A 20,637-nucleotide genomic window follows, 5' to 3' on the forward strand; every position below is an offset into this window, starting at 1 on the left:
AAAACCATGCAACTCTTTAATATATTTAACACTTTCATTTGAGTGGTTACTTTATAATATCTGGTAACATTTTATAAAAATAAACAAAATACTGCTCTATGGACAATTTTTTTAACTCCAGGTTTACAAGCTGCTACATTGGTCACTTTAAACCACTCCAAACTGTAAACTGTAAATTGCAAATTCTAATCGCAACTTCTCTTGATCCTCTATGACTTAAGTGGATATTTTTCTTACTCCTTTTTATAACTATTTATTAGCTTTTTTGCCCTGATGTAACCAGAGCTTTGTCGTCTTGTCTGTTTGTATGCTGCACTGGATATAGCAGAGATGACAATAAAGTTTACATTGACTTTGACTTTGAAAATAGCACAACAGGATGGAGACCTAAATGAAGGACTCAGGAGACTGAAACATAAACTCGAAATGAAGCTTTAATGTAGGACTCTCTCTCTCTCTCAAAAAAAAAAAAGAAAATACAAAAATCCCCCAAAGATTAGGTGGGAAGGAGCAAGGAAACCAAATACTAGGAATCTTCAAGGAAACATAGATGAAGGGGACACACAACAATGAGGGTCTAGACAACAAAGGATAAAGAAAGGCTCTGACAATATGTACACAAGCCAGGTAACAACACATGTCTTCATCAGACATCTGACACCTTTTGATATAATATAAGCCCATTAAAAACAAACAAAAAACAAACAAACAAAACTTTGGAATATTCTATAGAAAAGGATAAACAGTGTTTCCACAGCCATCAATGTAATTATGCAATATCTTGATGCATGCTCAATCATCCAGGTAAGTAAATCCCAAAAGGTTGATTCTGTTCATCTGGACGTTGTGTTTTCAGCGAGTGAAACGTTTCGTCATTTCTTCAGTCTCATCTGCCTGCAGGTTTGACTCTTATCATCCACTGGAGCATAAACTGGGTGTCATCAGGACGCTACAACACAGAGCGAACACCATCCCCACAGACACAGCGGCCAGGGAGGCACGCATCAAAAAGGCCCTGAGTAAATGTGATTATCCCAGCTGGACATTTGTCAAAGCTGGGAAGTTGCCTAAAGAAAGCTCCAGCAGATCCAGAAGAGAAGGACAACTGCTGCCAAAGCGAAAACCCTTAGTGTCAGGAGTATCGGAACAGTTGAGATGCATTTTTTCTAAACACCATGTCTCCTGCAGTCTATTTACACCTACAGGCCAGTGGACACTCTTTCAATGATGAGGATGTACACATCCTGGACAGGGAGGAACGCTGTTTTGAGCGCGGAGTCAAGGAGGCCATTTACGTGAAAAGGGAAAGAGCATCTCTGAATCTAGGAGGGGCCCTAAGGGCACATCCTTTGCCATCTTACAGTGCTGTGATTGCAGCTATTCCCCAACTCTCTGCGAATGGTACTCATGGCCATTGATCAAAATCCCTTGATCAGTGGTTGTTGATCAGTGGTCATGACAATTTGCATATTAATTATCAAGAAACTGACCTCACAGCTCATTGTTCATTCAGTGTGCTAGTTTCAGTTATCGTGCAAATGTTTTTATAAGGTAGGGGAAATCTTCAGTCAGCTGAGAATGAAGAAGTCACTTGGATGAGTGACGAAATGTTTCTTGCACTGAAAATGCTACGTTCAGATGAACAGAATCAACCTTTTGGTAATTATGCAATACTTTAAGGCCTATGGGCCATACTGAAGGTTGTCCAACACTCAGAAGGTTGATAGATGGATCTCCCAGTGGGTGGATGTGTCAGATTATCCTTGGGCAATATACTAAACCCTGAGCTGCCCCTGACGCATCCATCATAGCGTGAATGTGCATGAGAACGTTAGATAAGACCAAGACCTTTGGCCTAGTAAGTAAGCGTAAACACACTGGGGCATAGGGTATTATGAGGTAAGAAAGCTGGGACAGAACCCTTGAAGGATCCTAGGCTAAATCAGGACTGATGTGATTATACTGTCTTCCAGGCATTGGACAAAAACCTGGCAGCGGTGTTGAATTGTTTTTGGTTCAGGTAGGTGAAAATGTTGTTAGAGTAAACAAGGTGCGGTGATTCAAAACTATTTCTATGTCTTTGAAAGAGAAACTATTAGTATTTTTTGAGAATTCGCTAAGATAATAAAAAAATGATTGCACAAACTTTGCTGTTGATTAGCAGAGTTTGTTTTACCATTTGCACAAGGGACGTTCAGTGGTAGAAAATGACATGACACCCAGAGAAGGTAGCATTAAAATTGAAAAAGACACCATGACTGTGAATAATACTTTTAATGTAGAGCGTGTATAAGGAAATAAAATTGGCACCAGATCCTTGGGGATATGTAAGAGATTCAAATGTGGATAAATAGTAGTGCTCTGTTATCAGATGTGTTAACGTCTGAGCTATAGGCTATATTGCACATTTTTAGTTCAGGTCCTGGATTTCTGAAGCGATCAACATGTTCAAATATAAATCATGATTTATGGTAAATGAGTGTTTTTAAATAGGGTATGTTCCCTTTTTGTCATGAGCCTGGGTCTTTTGACCCAGCGTTTTGAGTTTTAATTTATTTTAATGTTTATATTGTATGTTTAAGTTCATTAGGTTGGCGAAGGTTATTTGTTTATTAGATCCCCTTTGTGTTTTCTACCACTGTATTTAAGTTTCCCTCTCCCTTCATGTGTTTCGTGCCTAGTGTCTTTTGTTGTCAAGTTTGTGTTGTCATGTCTGCGTCTCATGTTTCCTGTTTTATTTTGAAGGTCTATGTCCTATGTCAGTATAGTCAGCTTGTTATGTCAGGTTAGTGTCAGCTGTTTCCCCATGTGTTTCCACTTCCCCTCATCACCCTTGTGTGTATTCTGTTCATTCGTTGTCAGGTCGTCTGTTGTTCCATGCCACCTTTCCAGGGCCTTTCCATGTTCAAGGTTTTGTTCTTTGTTCAGTAGTTAATTTTCCCAGTTTAGTTCTATTTAGGTTCTTTCCTGTGTGCCTCTATGTTTTATGTTTGTACTTTTAGTTTTTTTTTTTTTTTTTTTTTTTAAATCAGCCATATTAAATGGCTCGCTTTTTGTGAATATTCACGTTTTCTTCCTCGTTCTCTGTGTCTGCATTTTTGGTCCTCTACGTCACTCCATACAGTCTGCCTCCACCAGACCGTGACACTTTTAGAGTTTCTATCATCACACCTATGGGAAAAATACCACCCTCTCCATAAAACAAACAAAACAAATACCACCCCCCCACCCGATGTTCATATACCTGCATATGGACATCAAGTCAAATGATTTGTGTTAAAATAGTTGGCCACAAGCAGTGATGCCAATTATTTTGAAGTTGAGTAGAATTTGTTGTAATGTTCTAACATGACAGATTAAAAAATTAATTAAATCATTTATGAAGTGAGATCACTTATCAGAATTCTTTTTGTATTTTTTTTTATCCTAATTAATTTTTATTTTCTTTAGTCTTGAATATACACTCGATAAACTACTGATGGCGAGAAAATGCAGGCTGACTTACACAGCAACACTGATGCTGCTTTTAATAACCTGGAAGGAGAGCACGTATTGCAATGGGCTTACAGGTTGGTCCCAGACGTTTTTCATGTACTTAGACTTTGCTTGATAGAAATGACACAAACGGAAGCTTCTCCTTTAATATGAAATGTTCTTAAATATGGCCCTCTGCCACTGGAGAATGTTCTAACATGACAGATGCCAATAAATGAAAATGGGTGAGGTGCTTTTAGGCAGTTCTTTACACTTGCCAAGTTGGGAAATAACGCAATACCTTGTCTTCTGTCAAGTCTTTACCTTCAGGCATTTTTCCACTTCAAGGCAATTTCCCTGCAATAAACAGCAAATAAATAGTTCATGTATACAAATAAAAAACTTGTGAGATTGAATCCCTTCTGAAAGATGCAGTACGGCCTCAGATGCATGGCGTGGATCTCATGGTTGTGAAGAATTTGGACCCAAAATGCAGACTCCAGACAGGTTTAAATGAGCAAAAACCAAGCCTTTATTTACATGAGGCCGCAAGTCTAGTCGGTGAAAGAAACTAGGAAACATATAAGGGGCCCACTCTAACAGACAAGCAGTACATAATAACGAACAAGGAAAACCGAGGGCTTAAATACACATGATGTAATCAGGGAACGAGACACAGCTGCTGAAAACAAGGCGCAGGTGAACAAAATCAATTAACGATCAAGAGGGGAAGCAGAAATGAACATAATGCACATGAGATGAGAGACTCAAAATAAAACAGGAAGCCAAAACAATGAGACGGAGACTAAGACACAAACTTGACAGACCAAAGTAAACACAAAGACAAAACTGACTAAACATGGGTGACATAACAGAAGCACAGACTAGGCACAGGGAAGTGAAAACTACAACAAAATCAATGAAGAGAAGGCAATGTGAATAAATCCACAAATTTACATGAAAAAACAAGGAACTGTATCACAATAGTAGTGTTTCACTACTATTGTAGTATTAAAGAAGTTTCTTTACAGTACGCAGTAACTTCAAGACCCAGTTTATCTGTTATGTCACAGTGTAATTTGGTGGTTTACTTGCTAATGCTCCCACTCATCTGTGTATATACATTGTGCTCATCTGACAGCAGTATGAAAAGAGGAAGATCACAGACAAGATTCATGGATGTAGTGAAAGAGAACATGCAGTTTGGGTTGCTACCCAAACTACTGTGGCTGCTGATGATGTACGAGGTCTTGCTTAATCATGCTTAATCATGCAAATTGACTGGAGAGGCTGAGGTCTACATGAGGAAGTGCCTTGTACTTTCGAAATGCCTTAACAGCCTTAAACTCTACAGCGACGGGATGCTGTCATTGCCCATCCCTGGCCTGGTAGAAGAGTTTAAATGTGCAAAAGTGAGGCTGGAGACGTCACTCGTGGACTCCTGAGAGCCCATAGTGGGAGGTGGTGCTCCCAACCAGCAACAGGGAGAAAGTGGATCCCAGTCACAGCTACAGGCCGAATCTGCTCTTCTCCATCATGATGTGGTGGGTCACGTCCAACAGGGCAGAGGAGGATTTTATCTTGGAGCAGTAACACATCTCTGGCAACAGGCATCTGTAACTGAACAATGAGCAATGGTGCGTTGATGGGAGGAAGCAGCCAGACGTGCTGGGCAAGCAGGGTCGCCGGATGAATTGGGAGTGTGTTGAAAAGAGAAAACTCACATGGAGTGAAATCTGGGGATGGAGTCTAATAGGCAGGAATAAGACATTCCTCAAAGTAACCAAGCCTCAAGACTTTCTGCACTAGAAACAATGCAATATCAGGGATTTGTAACATCTAGTTGTTTTATTGAATGAGATTGTGGGACAGAAAACTGTTTATGATGTAGGGAAATAAATATAAGTATGTATAATGTATGCCATTTGGCAAGCACTGCTGGCCATGCATTCACTGTCAAAATGTTAATTTTGTTGTTTAAGCTAAACATAGAATTTTGGTAATGGCAATGACAGGAGCATTAATCAAATGACTTTCTTATAAATTTCTTCTTGGTTATACTATTTTCTGTTAACCCCCCATCTCTCTCTCTCTCACACACACACACACACACACACACACACACACACGTAAAGAACCCAACCCCAAACTGTGTGCCATCTTGTAAATTCCATACAGGTACTTTTGACTGCTTCTTTAATTGTCACTGGTCATGAGCCACATGTTTTAAAGTGGTATAGATTTTACTTCCACCCCCTTCTTGAGCCAACCCCCCCTCCCCCAAACCCTTCCATTTTCCCAGCAGTATTACGCTTGCTTGGCTACTGTTACCTCCCAAAAATTGAAAATATAGAATAAAACAAACAAATAAACAAAATAGAAACCAATGGTCCAAAAACAAAAGATGTTTATGATTAAATACTATTAAAAGTTCACTGTATTATTATTATTATTATTATTATCAGTGTTGGGTAAGTTACTTTAAAATAGTAACTTAGTTACATTACTAGTTACTTCTCTCAAAAGTAACTCAGTTACTTCAAGTTACTCGTTACTTTCAAAGTAACTAGTTACTAGGGAAAGTAACTTTGGTTTTACTCAGAATTCTCTTGTTAATGTGTTTCTTCCATAACTTTGCCAGTCTTCTAGCTTGCTTACTTGCCACAAGTGCACTGTGCCACCTACCAATAGAAAGGAAAAGATAATGTGCATATTTCCACGAGAGAAATCCCACGCCTGGACCGTCATTGACTGCTGCCATGATTCTAGCCTACGTCACAGCGTCATGTGCGCCTTTTACATCCAACACAAAAACTGCAGTCGTGGTGCTTTCGATTGTACTCAGAACTCGGAAATTCTGCCTTCTGAATAGGAAGATGTAGGTAACACCAGACTGCAGATGAGCTGCATACAGGGCTGGACTGGGAAAAAAAAATCGTCCCGGGCATTTTGACTAGAGACTGGCCCACCATTATAGGAAAAATCATAAAGCCTTTGAATGAAAACAAACGCTGTTGTGACAGTGATGTACACTGTTCTGATGGTATATATGCATCAATCTATCAATCGTTTGTTGTAAGATTCAGATAATTATTTTTTAAAAGCTAGACATTTTAAATGAGAATAAGAAAGAAAAGTGTTTCTTTGTGCCCTCCTTTCCCTGTTAATGCCCTACATGCCCCCCTGGCAACACTTTGCTAGACCCGCCCCTGCACAGTTACCAGCTGTCAGCTACCTAAAAAAGGATCCTGGTGTTATTTGTCTCTCAGAAACAGTTCATAACTTCCCTTCAACTCATTCATGTCACCTAAAAGGTAAACCTGTTTCTCCATCACAGCTCTGATGATCCAGTAAGGACATCTCCTGGTTTCATCTTCATGTTTCCCTCTCACCAGATATACAAACCGATATCATGACCAGCAGCTTTTTTGCAGCTGTGGCTCCAGCAAACATCAGCTGATACTAGAAATTAATATTAAATAAATTCTAACAACAGCTGATCAAGCTTAAACGTGCTGCTGTTGTTTAGCGCAACATCCGCTGGTTTCCTCTTTCGGCGCAAAGTGAGCGATAAACAAACAAGAGAGAAAAGCCGATCAGCTGATCATTGATCAGTTTCATGATTGAAGTAGAAACAGGAGAGGGAGGGGGAGAGAATGAGAGGCAGCTGTGCAGCGTAAAGACAGAATAACTCCAGCGTTGTGCCTTTTTCATTGTAGCTGGATTACGGAACAAACTGTTCCCTTTCACCTCAATAAGAAACGCGTAATATTTTCTCTGAATACCAGACGGGACGGTTGGCAACTCTAATAACTTATGAACAAAATAAAGTTTAACATCGTTAACTTCATAGCACCACCCAGCTGTATAGAAACTCCGTCATGCTAGCTAGCACGCAGTACGGAAAAAGTCAGAATAACGAAAATAAACTCCACCTAAACTTGGTTCATATCTGACCCAGAGAGACTGCAGGTCATAACTTCTTACCTGAAGTTCAGTTCACACTTGGACCGGCGGCCGCCTCGGGTCTCTTTTCCTTCTGCGTCCCTTTTCCTTCATCCACCTGCTGGCCTCCACCACTTGCTAATGTTACTGAATCTGTGGAAGCTCCGTGATAGCCACCACACGTAGTAACGAGTAACGAGCCTATCTAAATCCCAGTAACGACTAACGCGTTCCTGATTTTGGCATAATAACTAGTTACTGTGCTCGTTACCACAATAATAACGTAGTTACTGTAACGCGTTACTTAATAACGCGTTAGTCCCAACACTGATTATTATTAGTGTTTAGTTTGTAACTTTAGAATTTTACTAATTTAAAAAAACACATTAAATACTAAATATCACCACAATAAGACCACTTGTACAAAATAGTATTTTGTACAAAAAAAACAAAACAAAAAAAACAAAAACTTGGTGAGGTGATCAGGATAAGTAATTTTTGTGGGGGGGAAAACCTCTATGTATGTTATGTCTTTCTTTCTTTTCTGTATTGCGCTTTGTAGACGGTCCCTGCACACTCGTCTCACATCCAAGTGCTCACAGAGACCAGTCATTGTTAGCCCAGGTTGGAAAAGGATTCGCTTTAATTAAAATAAACTTTGACATGTAAAGTGAAGCCATACGGATCCTTAGGTTTTATTCTCTCCCCCCTTCCTGCCGCGCGTAATGAGTACCTTTTAATCTCTATCAAAATGTTACATACAGGTTCAATCTAATCGTTTTACAGACTCCTCCCTATCTGTGTTTACTTTGCACTTCCACTGAAGAGAATCTTCATTTTGATATTATTACTTACAGTAATCAGCCGCTGTTTATTATTCAATTGTTTCCTCACTTGTAGTCTTAAACTTTCCTAATCGGGGAGGCTACAAATGCATCAGTCCACCCACGCCGTGCCAGTCTGCTGTGCTCTGCCCGAACCTGCTGCAGCAGGAAAACAGCGCTCTTAGCCAACGATCACGTAAGTATTAATCTGGACATTTGTGTTTATTTTACTTTTATTCACGACATTTAAAAAATTAAATCATTTATGAAGTGAGATCACTTATCAGAATTCTTTTTGTATTTTTTTTTATCCTAATTAATTTTTATTTTCTTTAGTCTTGAATATACACTCGATAAACTACTGATGGCGAGAAAATGCAGGCTGACTTACACAGCAACACTGATGCTGCTTTTAATAACCTGGAAGGAGAGCACGTATTGCAATGGGCTTACAGGTTGGTCCCAGACGTTTTTCATGTACTTAGACTTTGCTTGATAGAAATGACACAAACGGAAGCTTCTCCTTTAATATGAAATGTTTTTAAATATGGCCCTCTGCCACTGGAGTTCTGAGGAAAGAGCCTATCCTGCAATATGATGCAGAAGGAGATTTATTTTTACATTTGGCAGCAGTTTGTTGAGATATTCCACTGGATACTGTTGATATAAAAGAAGCTTTTTTTTTTCCATAAACACAAACTCTACAAATATTTGTTTCCTTTACAGTGAGTCCTCCGAAGAACCTTGTAATAACAGACCCGGGGCATCTTGGACAACTGGAGATTACATGGAATCCCCCAGACAGCTTGCCTAACGTGACAGAGTGCTCAGTACGATATCAGCTGGAGTACAACACCTACCGGGAGAGCTGGGCTGTAAGTGCTTAGTCTTTTTATCAGATCTTACACTGAAGCGCATAACCTGCCTGAACTCCTCCCAGAATGATTTTCTCAAGAACATGACCTGCTCTGGTAATGGGCCAATTAATAGCCGTAATTACAAGCAATAAAATGTTTACTTGAAATGATATCTTAAGTGACTTTACAGTATAAAAGCACCTCAGCAGGACTGTAACTCTGCAGAGATCACAAACATACAGCCTCTTAAAGCTGCTTCATCATGATGGGATTCGTGTCTCTGTAATTTTAAACCCAAATTTGTGGGGATTTTCTAATTGCACTTCCACGTATTTATGCCCAAGCATCTATGTCTAAACAAGATAAAAACAGAACATATTCTTGATACTTTTTCCAATTAATGTGGGTGAGGCAATGCTGTTAGTTATGTCTCAGTAACAATTAGTATGACGCACTGATCATTATCTTACAATGAGTGAAAGAACGAGCTTATCTGCGCCTATGATAACTGTGCCTGATAATGAGACGTGTCTAGACAACTATGCAAAGCTCTTTTATATCCTTTAAACGGCTCAAGTAAAATATGAAACAGCAGATATAATGTGACTTACTAAAAATTGATGCATAAGTTGTGTTTTTGTTGTTGTTGTTGTTTTGTTTGTTTTTTTTACACAAGCCTCAGTAATACGGTAAAAGTTTTGTGGGAGAAAACTGTCTACACATCTTTGTTAAATGAAATAAGAAAAAACTCAGATCAGGAAACTTTGGCATGTAGTAACTCATTTGTGCTTTTGCAGAGCGTCAGGACAAGTAAAAGGACCTACACCGCTCAGTTTGACCTGATGAAAGATGTTAGAGTGAGAATCTACACCTTGCTGAGTGGGACCTGCACCAACGATACTATGATCAAGAGCACAGACTACACTGAAGTCATCCAGAAATCTCCCAGCACAGGTCAGCCTTCCAAGGCTTATAAGATTTGTGATTACAGAAAAGGAGTATTAGTAAGATCATAGCTAATTTGATTCTTTTTTTCATGTTTAGGTGTTTTGGGTACTGAAGTCCTGGATTTTAAATGTGTATTCCACAACATGGAGTACACAGAGTGCCAGTGGAGAAGAAGTGAAAAGATACCAGACAACTCCCTGCAAAAGCTATATTTCTGGTATGTCTGCCATGTCAGAGCTTTGTTGGCTCGTGTTGTGGTCCATAACAAAATATTCCACTATCATTTGGAACGGCTAATGACATAATCAGCTTGTTTAATTTTTCCTGAGACAAATCTGTCCACTTTCTCTAATATTTGATGAGATTTCTATTCACCAGTTAACAAGATATGAAAAAGGGCAGTACATCAAAAAAATGGTGTAATAACTAAAGTGATTGTAAAACCTGCTTCTTTTCATAATGTGTGCTGTTTTCATCACTGTTTAATTGTTAATGAGGCTTACGTTCATAAAAGAACACCACAAAACAAAGAACAGCTCCAGTTAATTTCCTCCGGAGAATAAAAGGAGAAAACAATCCAGTTGTCTTCTTCCACTGATGAGCGGAAGAAAACTGGGCAACACTTTTATGTGCATAGTGTTTAATGAGAATAAATCTTGTTAAGGCACATACCCACGCAATTATCTGGAAACTGCAGCGGAAACATTTAAGATCACTTCACGCTGAAATGCATCTTTTACTTTTCTTAGTGGGAAGGATTTCCTCAGTACTGAGTTACTCATGTCTTTTGCTGATTAAGATTTGATGTTGTCACATTATGTAAAGCAGGATGTGGATACAGAAGCTTATCTGATCTGTTTGTTCTGCAGGCACAAAGAACTTGGACAGGCTGAGGAATGCCCAAAGTACAAGACATCAGGCGGTGTCACGATAGGGTGCACATTTGCAGATGTACCGCTTCCTGTATTCACTGATATCAACTTCTGTTTAAATGGAAGCTCTCCTGAGGGGCCACTAAAACCAACGTTTGCCTCCCTGCAAATCCAGAACCATGGTAAATACATTTCCCGCTCCAGTTTTGACTCACCGCTTGCTCAACTTTGATTTGACCGAGATCCGCAACATCTGTAATACCTCCTTGCATGCTATCACAATTGCTGATTTTGTTTTCCTGTGTTCTTGATGCATTTATGCAGTGAAGTGTGCAGCCACAAAAAAACTGCATCTGCAAACAGGTCCTGACAAGTTTGAACTACACTGGGAACATCCAGATGGAAAGGTTCCTGGCCACTGTCTAGAATATGAGGTGGAACACACTCAAGAAGGACCTGATGGAAAAAAACCATCGGTATGGTTTATACAACATGTGCTTTGTTATTAATATTATTTTTAACTCTAAGGCAAATCTGTATCACAAGAGCATTTTCCCTTCCACCTTGCTGTGCAAAGAGTCTTTAGATTTGGTTTGAGTGGGTTTGTGGGGATGTAAAAGTGGGGAACGCATTGCATAAAAACAAGTAAACACAGGATTTGAGATTGTAAACATTCAGGGAAGAGCTTTATGTCTCAAACTGCAAAAAATCCACCTTAAAAATTCACGTTCTCACTTTGTCTTTATTTCTAGAAATGCTCCAATCATTTCTGTGCAAAAGCTTAATTGCATTAATATTTATTTAGATTTGAGTCTTCTTTAACTGAAAAAATGAATCAAGTCATAAGTCATTCATGGTGTTTGCCACTGCTATCAGCTGTCTGTAGCTATTAGCACATTCCTGATGTTTTGAATGACTTGACAGGTCATGGTACTTCATTCCCACTCACCTGAATCTAATTGGTGTCACACTTGACTTTAACACAATAATAGAGCAAAACCACTAAAATACCTCAAGGTCACTGGTATTAACACAGCAACCTAGACAAAACATAAAGGTGGGAGAACATTTTATTTCTGACATTTTTCCTTTGTTGTACATCCAGACATTCCACTTTACACCTGTATAAAAAAAAATTAACTAACTTGTTTGTTTTAGCTGTGCACGCTTTATTAAACATGCAAACTTTTTCATTCATCAAATATCTTTTTATTGAAAGGAATGCCTTAACATTACTTCAGGCACTGTGGCTTTGGGCAGCTAATAACAAAGCTGCTAACAATTTGACTTTGTGGTTTTATAGACCTTTAAAAAGTGGAAACTATTAGAGTCTGTGGTTTTGCTTTGCTATGCAATTATTTTTTTTAATCCCACAGTAAAAGGTCAAGAAAAAAATGATGGATGTGTTTTAAAGTAAATAGAACAATAAAAAAATAAGTAAAAACTCAAATTTTAAAACAAATCCTCATGACCATCACTGAGTGGAGATTAATGAGGTTACAAAGGGAATTTAAGTGTACCATGAAGTACAAAATAAAATAGGGTTACGAGTCTTTGAGACGCAGCTGAAAGCTGTCTGCTTGACAAAGCAGTGTAGCCTTAATTGGTCAGATGCCCAGTGCTTAAGCTTGGGTATGAGCCCAGAACTCTGCATTAAAGACCCAGTACTTACAAAAAGTGTAAATCTGGTTTTCCAGATCAAAAACAGCTGCTTAACACTGTTAGACAGCAAAGTGGTGAGTGAGTTAAACTGTCATAAAACCGAAATGAAGATGACGAAACTCATCAAAACTTAAGTACTTTTTGGGTCTGTTAACTCTGTTGTTGTAGTAATTATTTACTTTATCTTTTTCATTGACAGACAAAATCTCTGCCAGGAGGGCGGACAAGCCTGAGTTTGTCCATCGACATCAACAAGACCCACTGCTTCAGGGTTCGGTCTAAGGTGCATAAGTACTGTGCGAGCACGAGCTACTGGAGTGACTGGAGCCATCCAGTATGCCAACCAGGTAAGAATGTTTCGCACAAAAACGTCTTATTTTTTGGCTCTCTGGAGTACTGGATGTTTTCAGGTTTTCATTTAAAAACCATATAATTTCTTCTTTTGACACAAAAAAGCCATTCTTTTTTTGATGAGTTTGTAACTGATATTGGGAAGTGGCACTCTTGGTTTCCTAGGGCAGTAGGAATATTTATCAAAATACAATCAACTAATCAAAATACAAAAAGCCAAAGCTAAAAAAAACCCCCCAAAACAAATACAAGCAAAGAACACCCCCCCCCATTAAACATAACAAAAGCCAAAAGCTTGGAACTGCCTGTTTTGGAAAAAATAAAGACATTTATACTAAAAAACAAAAGATTAGGCGCCAGTTTGGCTCGGTGCTTTGAGCAGTCGGCCACATGCCACACGGCTGACAGCGGCCAGTCCGGGTTCGGGTCAGACCCACGGCCCTTTGCAGCGTGTCTTTCCCCTTCTCTCTCTGCCCCTCCTTTATTGTCCTTTCTTCACCGAGTCTTTGAAATACAACTGAAAAAGGCCAATATTTTCCTGTTTACTAGCAAAATATTGCAAAGGGAATATCAGAAACAGCTAAGCTCTCTCTTGACTTTTGTGAAATATTAATCAAAGCTGCTTTTAACTAGAAGAGGGACCGTATATAAAAATAGCAAATAAAGTACAGTACAGTATGTAAAATCATGGATTTCTACTGAATCTAGAAGGTTAAGGTCTGTACTTTGCATAAGGTGGCACATATGTTAATTTTGAGTGCTATATTTAGAATAAAACACGATGTGATATACTTTCATCTATGATAGAAGACAGTTTTCTTATCTTGTCTCTGTTATAAACTTCAGTACCCAAAGCACTTTCTTGCTACAAGCCCCTAAACAAACGTTTACACTCCAACAACTGCACCAGGGGCGTTTTGGGGTCCAGTGTCTTGCCCAGGAAGACTTTAACATGCGAACTAGGAGAGCCCGTCATTGAACCACTAACCTACTAAAAAGAAGACGACACACTCTACTTCCTGAGCCACAGCTACTACATGATGTTGGATAACACAAAGTGATTAGTTGACCGATTCAGCATTAAGGCTTTAAATTCCTGAGTGTTACTTTTCATCTCATATTCCTAAGCGATCTGTTCAAAGTGTGTTTCCTGTAAGTAAAGGATTTACAAACTAAGCTGTAAAGCATTTCTTTTGTTAGCAACAAGTCCTGCTAAACCCTCATAGTAGTCTCGTTGATTTCAAGCTGGAAGATCCTGACGCCACCAAGAAATAGTAAGTTTTAAGATTATCTCATTCAAGCATGCAGTACGCTTCAATTTATGTCAATACAACCAATGTAGCGAAATATGCATAACAATGTTCTGATTTCTTCTTTTTCTTGCTTTTTGTAGCCACCGATGTTGCCACGATTGGAAAGTCCCCTGAAGGAAAAGCTGAAGGATCATTTTCATCCAGGCTCGGCACAATATTTTATAACATGTTGGACAAATTAATGTTGCAAAAGTATTAATCCAATGTCCAAAATCCAAAACACAAAAAAGAACATCTCCAGTCTAATCCAATGAAAGACGGAATATTAGAATTTATGTAGATTGTTGTGTTAATTTTCTGTGTAATTCTTTTTTCTTTCTGTTGTGAATGTAATGATTGATATCTCAACATAGCAACAGGTTGTAAATAAAATGCATCTTGTAAGATGTAACATTTTTCTACATCTGAAAGGCACTTTAAGGCCAGAGCGGTGGTGTACAATGTGGAGGATCAGTTGTGTCCCAAACTTTTTATTGTGGCCTCTATAAAGTAAATAGTCGCTGAACCATGCCATAAAACGGACCTTCCCTTGTCCTGTTTTAAATCATTTCAACTGCTACTTAGAAACATTTGTTCAGACTATGATTGTAAGCATTAGTATGCAGGATACGATTGTATTTTTGGCCTATGAAGTTTCACAGAATAAAATTTTTTATTGGTGTGCTCGTGTGAGTCTTTCATTGAGATCCAGTTGGTTGGTTTAGACCAGGGGTGGGCAACTCCAGGCCTCGAGGGTCCTGCAGGTTTTAGATATCACCCTGGGTCAACACACCTGAGTCAAATGATGAGTTCATTACCAGGCAAGACATGTTGAGGACATCATTTAACCATTTAATAAGGCCTGGAGTTGGTTTAGACAAAGACATCAGACTTTCTAGTATAGTGCTATTACTACTACTCTCATTGTACTACTACAACAACTTCTGATAATTATGCTTTTCAACAGAAAAGTCCATTTATTTCCCGCTAATCCAGTCACGGGTAGGCAGGAGGTGGGGCTAAAGCCTATCCCAACTCTCATAGTCCACCAGTCCATTACAGCAAGCAACAAGAAATTTAAAATTTGGACAATGCATGGAGAACGTGTTCTGTCTGCAAACCGTGCAAATACAGATCTTATATATTGGACAGTTTGTTTGTGCTGATTCGTAGTTATACAGATTTCAGTTGACCTCACTTTATAGCGTTTTGTTGATGTGTTTCATCGAAGATGAGCAGCTGTTCTCCAACCTGATTTTACTTTTGTGTGCTTATTATAGAGCAGAAAGACGTGACACCTGAACCAGATGCCATATGGGATGCCATACCTGTCTACATTTACATCGCTGTTGCCATTATTGCACTGCTAGTGCTGTCTCTGTGTGCGTGGGCAATGTTCAAACTGTAAGTATATTCACACCCATTACAAAATGTGCCAACATGCAGATAAAAAGCAAACAGAGCACTAAGCTGTCCTTTGGATCTCAGGAAGAAACCAGTGCAAGAGAAAAAAGTGGAGTCTCTGCTTACATCCCTGTTTGCCAGGCGTCCCCTTCTTGGTCCCACACAAGCCTAAAAAGGCAAGAAAAGCTGTACCTTCCTCCGACGCAAAGAGGACCTCATATAAATATTTTACTGTTGCACTCCTCCTCAGTCATTGTTTAGGTTCTGTAGTTTCAAAAGGCACAATGAAGCACTCAAAGATGGCATAGCATGCAGACAGTGAGATTGTAATCACATGTTTCAGAAGATATTACATTTAGACTGAAGGTCATAGTTTGTCTGTGTTTGTATTATATCATATAACTACATATTATTCCAATATACTATATTTTTTGTATTTTTGTGTATACCTTTCTATATAAATGTTTGAACTGGCCTGTTAACTGGACTGCTTCACTGTACCAGAAAGTATCCTATCGTTGTTTACTTTTTAGCTATGACACTTGCCTATTTGTTAAGGGAGGAGAACTTACTTTGGAATTACGTTTTTTAAATATGTTTTTTTACTACTTATGATTTCTTATCTGGTTCATTTCGCATGGATTTGTATTGATGTTGTGGAGAAATAACGTTTTTAGTGAAATCTGTTTGTTGTTTACCTCATGCCTCAATTCTTGCCAGTCAGCTCACACAATAAAGACTGTTTTTGTTTTTGTGTAAAGTGTAAAATATGTGTTTCATAAATGTTAAATGGATTTCAACAAAGTTATTACTAAATACTTGGAGTCAAGGAACTTTGCTGACACCTATGGATGAATTAAATGGAGAAATTGAACCAGTTAGTTGTTTCAAATGCCACATGTCTTTGCCAGTTTTAATCCCCCCCCCCCCGTTTTTGGAGGCTTGAACTTTATCCAAACTAACCTGCCAAACAATGTTACATCTATTTCTGTGCAACCCTTGCCAAACACCATTTATTGTATTAAATCATAGAGTTGATCCAATTTTTATGACATTGAAAGTGCTTTTTGGCTGCCATCCATTTAGTCCAAATAAATAATGAATGTTTAAAATTTTAAATTAATGGATCACATATATCTTTTTGATTTCTGATCCTGTTGGGGTTGGTGGGTTTTAGAAAGCAATAGAACATATACTATAAAATTAGGCTATCAAGTTGGTGTTGAGTGTTATTCTTACCAGCTTTTATATGTTAAAGCATATTTTATGGAATAATAGTGCTTGTAATGAATGTATTTTATGCTCTTATTTGGGTTTGATGTATTTCATTATGTGCTTAATTCTAATTAAAATAAAGAATAATGTTCAAGGTCTCTTCTTTACATCTTCGCATTAAAAAAATATAAACTAAAAAAAGAGAAAAGGGATTTTCTGTTTTAACAGAATGTAAGTTTGTAGGAAGCAAACACATACTCCATTTTTTTTTTTTTTCATTGGCAAAGATTACTGGGGCGCACTGGAGAACGCTTTGTTCACTCCAGATCGCAAATAAGTGTGAGACGTGGTTTTGCAGAGAAGCTACATAGTTTATTAATGAATACTGAGTGAGTATAGTAACGCAGCCAACGAGTTATGAGTTATTCAGGACAAGGGTGAGGCTTCAGCTGAAACTGATAACATCAGCTCAACTTTCTGAACCTCATTCAACTTATCATGGGCCTCCCAGCAACGCCAAAGAACAAACAAGCATTCAGGTAGAACAATAAAATACTGTATGAACATTAATGCCCTAAATGGGGCAGGGATAGCTCAGTAGGTAAAGTGGTCGCCCCATGATCGGAAGGTCGGCGGTTCGACTCCACTTAACGGCTACCCGTCCCTACACACTGCTCCCCGGGCGCCTGCTTAGTGGGCTGCCCACTGCTTCACTGAGTGAATGGGTCAAATGCAGAGAAAAACAAGTAATTTCCCCATGGGGATCAATAAAGTATCCATTATTATATTATTATTATTAAAATGTCTGTGATTCACTAAAAATACAGATAACCTTGTCTTTCCATCATCTGTGTCATCATGCATTCTTGGATATTCATTCATTCATTCATTTTTTAACTGCTTATCATGGGGGATAGATGGTGGTGGTGGTAATCCAACAGAAATAATGATAATAATCAATGTCGCATGTTTTGTACATGCTTGTGCAGTGTACTCTGTAAGCCAACCTCAGCAAAGTCAACAACATACCACTCTTGTAATATAAATTATGAATATCTTAATTTTTTCATCATGTATCCATCACAGTTGTATCTGGAAAACAAAATAGGATTTGGGCAATAGGATGTAAGGTGGGTAAAATCTCCTGAGGGACCTGACGGAAAAGAATCATCGGAATGGTTTATACAACACATACCTTGTTATTTTTGTTTTAAACACTAAGGCAAATCTGTACCAGAAGAGCATTTTCCCCCAGCAAGCTTGCTGTGCAAAGAGTCTTTAGATTTGGTTTGAGTGGGTTTGTGTGGATGTAACAGTGGGAAAAGCACTGTAGAAAAATAAATAACCACACACTTCTAACTTTACCTCTATTTCTAGAAATGCTCTAATCATTTCTGTGCAAAAGGTATTTATTTGGATTTGATTGTTTTTTAACTTGAAATATTAATTTCAAGTCATAACTCATTCACTGTGCTTGTCAGTACTGTCATCTGTCTGTAGCTATTAGGACATTCCTGATGTTCTGAATGACTTGGCTGGTCGTGGTACTTCATTCCCACTCAGCTGAATCTGATTGATGTGTTAAAGTCAAGCAGGACACCAAATAGAGCAAAACCACTAAAATACCTCAAGATCATTGACGTGGCAACCTACACAAAACATAAAGGCGGGGGAATATTTTATTTCTGACATTTTACTTCCAGATGCTCCTCGTTACAGCTGTATAAAAAAATAAACGAACTTGTTTGTTTTAGCTGTGCATGCACATAAAGTGCGTATACATAAAGCATATGTTTATGCATGAGGACTGCCCGGCCTGCTCAGACTGCCTATACTCCCCCAGCTCCCACATTGTGTTTTGATCTTTTGTTTGTTTTCATTTTCCTGTTTGTTCGTGCTCCAATCTGATTTAATTTTATTTTTTTACCCATCCAAACAAAAAAAGGGCCTGGAGCCTATCCCAGCTGGGAAAGGGACTGGTCTACTGGAAGCTTTTGTTTAGTTAACAGAAATTATGATAGTGATCATGATGACTGAAAATTATTGCTGCAAGTTTTATAAACCACTTCTGCAGTGTAGTTGTTAAGTGAACCTCAGCAAACTCCACTTTTGTAATATTCATATTTTGTAATATGAAAGTGCTGATGTGATTTTATCATCATATAATTATATGGCCCTTTCAAGAACAAAAGTCAGAAAGTGTTTCATAATCAAAACTAAACCAAAATCTTGGGAGGGCAGAATCTCAAAAGCTTAATCTCCTTTTTCTTTAACCTGGACCAAGATACAACCACCAAGTACTGAGCAGATGATTTCAGAGACGTAGTGATTACGAATTGATATAGTACTTTACTAATATAGGGAAACAGCTGACCTTGAATAGCCCTAAAATGATCAACGAAATCTTGAATTGAACACTGAACCTTATGGAGAGGCAGTGTCAGTTCAATTCATATTGTGGTAAATCACAACATGAGTCACCTCAAGGCGCTTTACACTGTAAACAAACCCTACAATAATACAAGAAATCCCCGACAGTCTATGACTCACTATGAGCAAGGACTTAGTGACAGTGAGAAGGAAGAAACCTGTTATGTGGGACCTTTCAGAAGACTGGGTGAGAAGCATTTGCAAGTGATCTGGGGATGATTTGCTCAGACAACAGAATAAAAAAATTAAAATAATGATGGTGGGATGAAGTGTAAGCATGTATTATGTTATGACCCAAGATCATGTGGGTTGTGTGTGCGCGTGTTTATGTGGCATGGAAGATTGGATAATGGATTGATCAATCAGTACTTAACCACCAAATGAGAGCCACCTGGCCCCTCTCTCATGGCCTCCACCACCCAACAGCCTGTGCTCGGAATTGTTATGCTGTGTGTCTCTGACACAAATTGGTAGTGATGGCCCGCTTGAAGCTGACGCTCCGGAGCGTGTGTCGAAAAAAACAACACACTGGTTCAGAAGCACTGTGTCGAGGCTTGCTTCGTTTGGCAAAAGTCACGTGACCAGTGACGTCCGAAGCTTCATTACGCACGTAACTGCTTCGGTACCTGATTCAAACGGATATAAGGAAGTGAATCATCCACGGGATTCGTGGAGTGTGTTGATGGTGACAGATAGCGACGAGGTGATCATTCCACTGACAGATATGGAGCCAGCGAGGAAGAGAGGACGTTCTGGCGTGTGGGAATATTTTGAGTTGATTTTGCTCAATTCATTTTATCTGCCGAAGTGAAAAACTTGAAATGTCCAAAATCATGTTTTCATAATGTAAATATCATTACAGCATATGACTTTAGGAACACTTCCATGTGAATTAAAGCTAATGAAGACTACAAAAATGTATTTGACACTATACGTACATTACATTGCTACAGTTTAGAAAATCATTTTGTTTATTGTTTTTAGGTGATAGTCTGCAGGACCCAGGAATACCTGCATATCTACCAGCTTGCAGTGTAGTTCCTGCACTCCACAGCCTCTTCTGTTCCATGCAAGTGGATTTTCTCCAGGGCAGGAGAAACTATTTCTAAGAAACGAAACAGACTCAGCCAGCGCACAGTAACACTAATCCTCTTGTTAACTGTAAATAACAAAAGGGCTACCTTACATTGATCATGTTTTTACTTTGCAAGTTCTTGATTAGGGGTGGGTTTTGATTATCGCCTTTCTGATTACAATCCATGCTAAATTGAATAAAGTGATATTGATTCATTAAAATCCGGTGTCGATTTGTAAATTAACGTTATTATGCCTGAAACGCCAGCATCTCAGGTTAAACCTCACA

At 38.7% G+C, this 20,637-nt stretch overlaps 1 protein-coding gene across 4 annotated transcripts; it reads left to right on the top strand.

Moving 5' to 3' along the window:
- The first annotated feature begins 1,957 nt into the window (after positions 1 to 1,957).
- On the top strand, positions 1,958 to 16,993 carry il13ra2 (interleukin 13 receptor, alpha 2). Of its 4 annotated transcripts, none has more exons than XM_086308536.1 (11): positions 1,958 to 2,020; positions 8,320 to 8,439; positions 8,580 to 8,698; positions 8,970 to 9,118; positions 9,898 to 10,054; positions 10,145 to 10,265; positions 10,918 to 11,102; positions 11,245 to 11,396; positions 12,782 to 12,929; positions 15,506 to 15,629; positions 15,714 to 16,993. In XM_086308536.1, exons 3-11 carry the CDS (start codon positions 8,608 to 8,610, stop codon positions 15,799 to 15,801), a joined length of 1,215 nt encoding a protein of 404 aa, XP_086164662.1. In that variant the 5' UTR covers positions 1,958 to 2,020; positions 8,320 to 8,439; positions 8,580 to 8,607; the 3' UTR covers positions 15,802 to 16,993. The 4 variants fall into 4 exon arrangements, with proteins under 4 accessions (XP_086164662.1, XP_086164663.1, XP_086164661.1 ...); XM_086308537.1 differs by lacking the exon at positions 1,958 to 2,020 and adding an exon at positions 8,043 to 8,141; XM_086308535.1 differs by lacking the exon at positions 1,958 to 2,020 and having other exon boundaries at positions 8,043 to 8,439.
- The last annotated feature ends 3,644 nt before the right edge of the window (positions 16,994 to 20,637 follow it).

The sequence above is a fragment of the Aulonocara sp. 'chitande type north' Nkhata Bay genome, linkage group LG10 (assembly GCF_057382095.1).
Source record: "Aulonocara sp. 'chitande type north' Nkhata Bay isolate Kocher_YH1m ecotype deep benthic linkage group LG10, A_spYH_male_GT1.1, whole genome shotgun sequence".
Classification (NCBI taxonomy): Eukaryota; Metazoa; Chordata; class Actinopteri; order Cichliformes; family Cichlidae; genus Aulonocara; species Aulonocara sp. 'chitande type north' Nkhata Bay.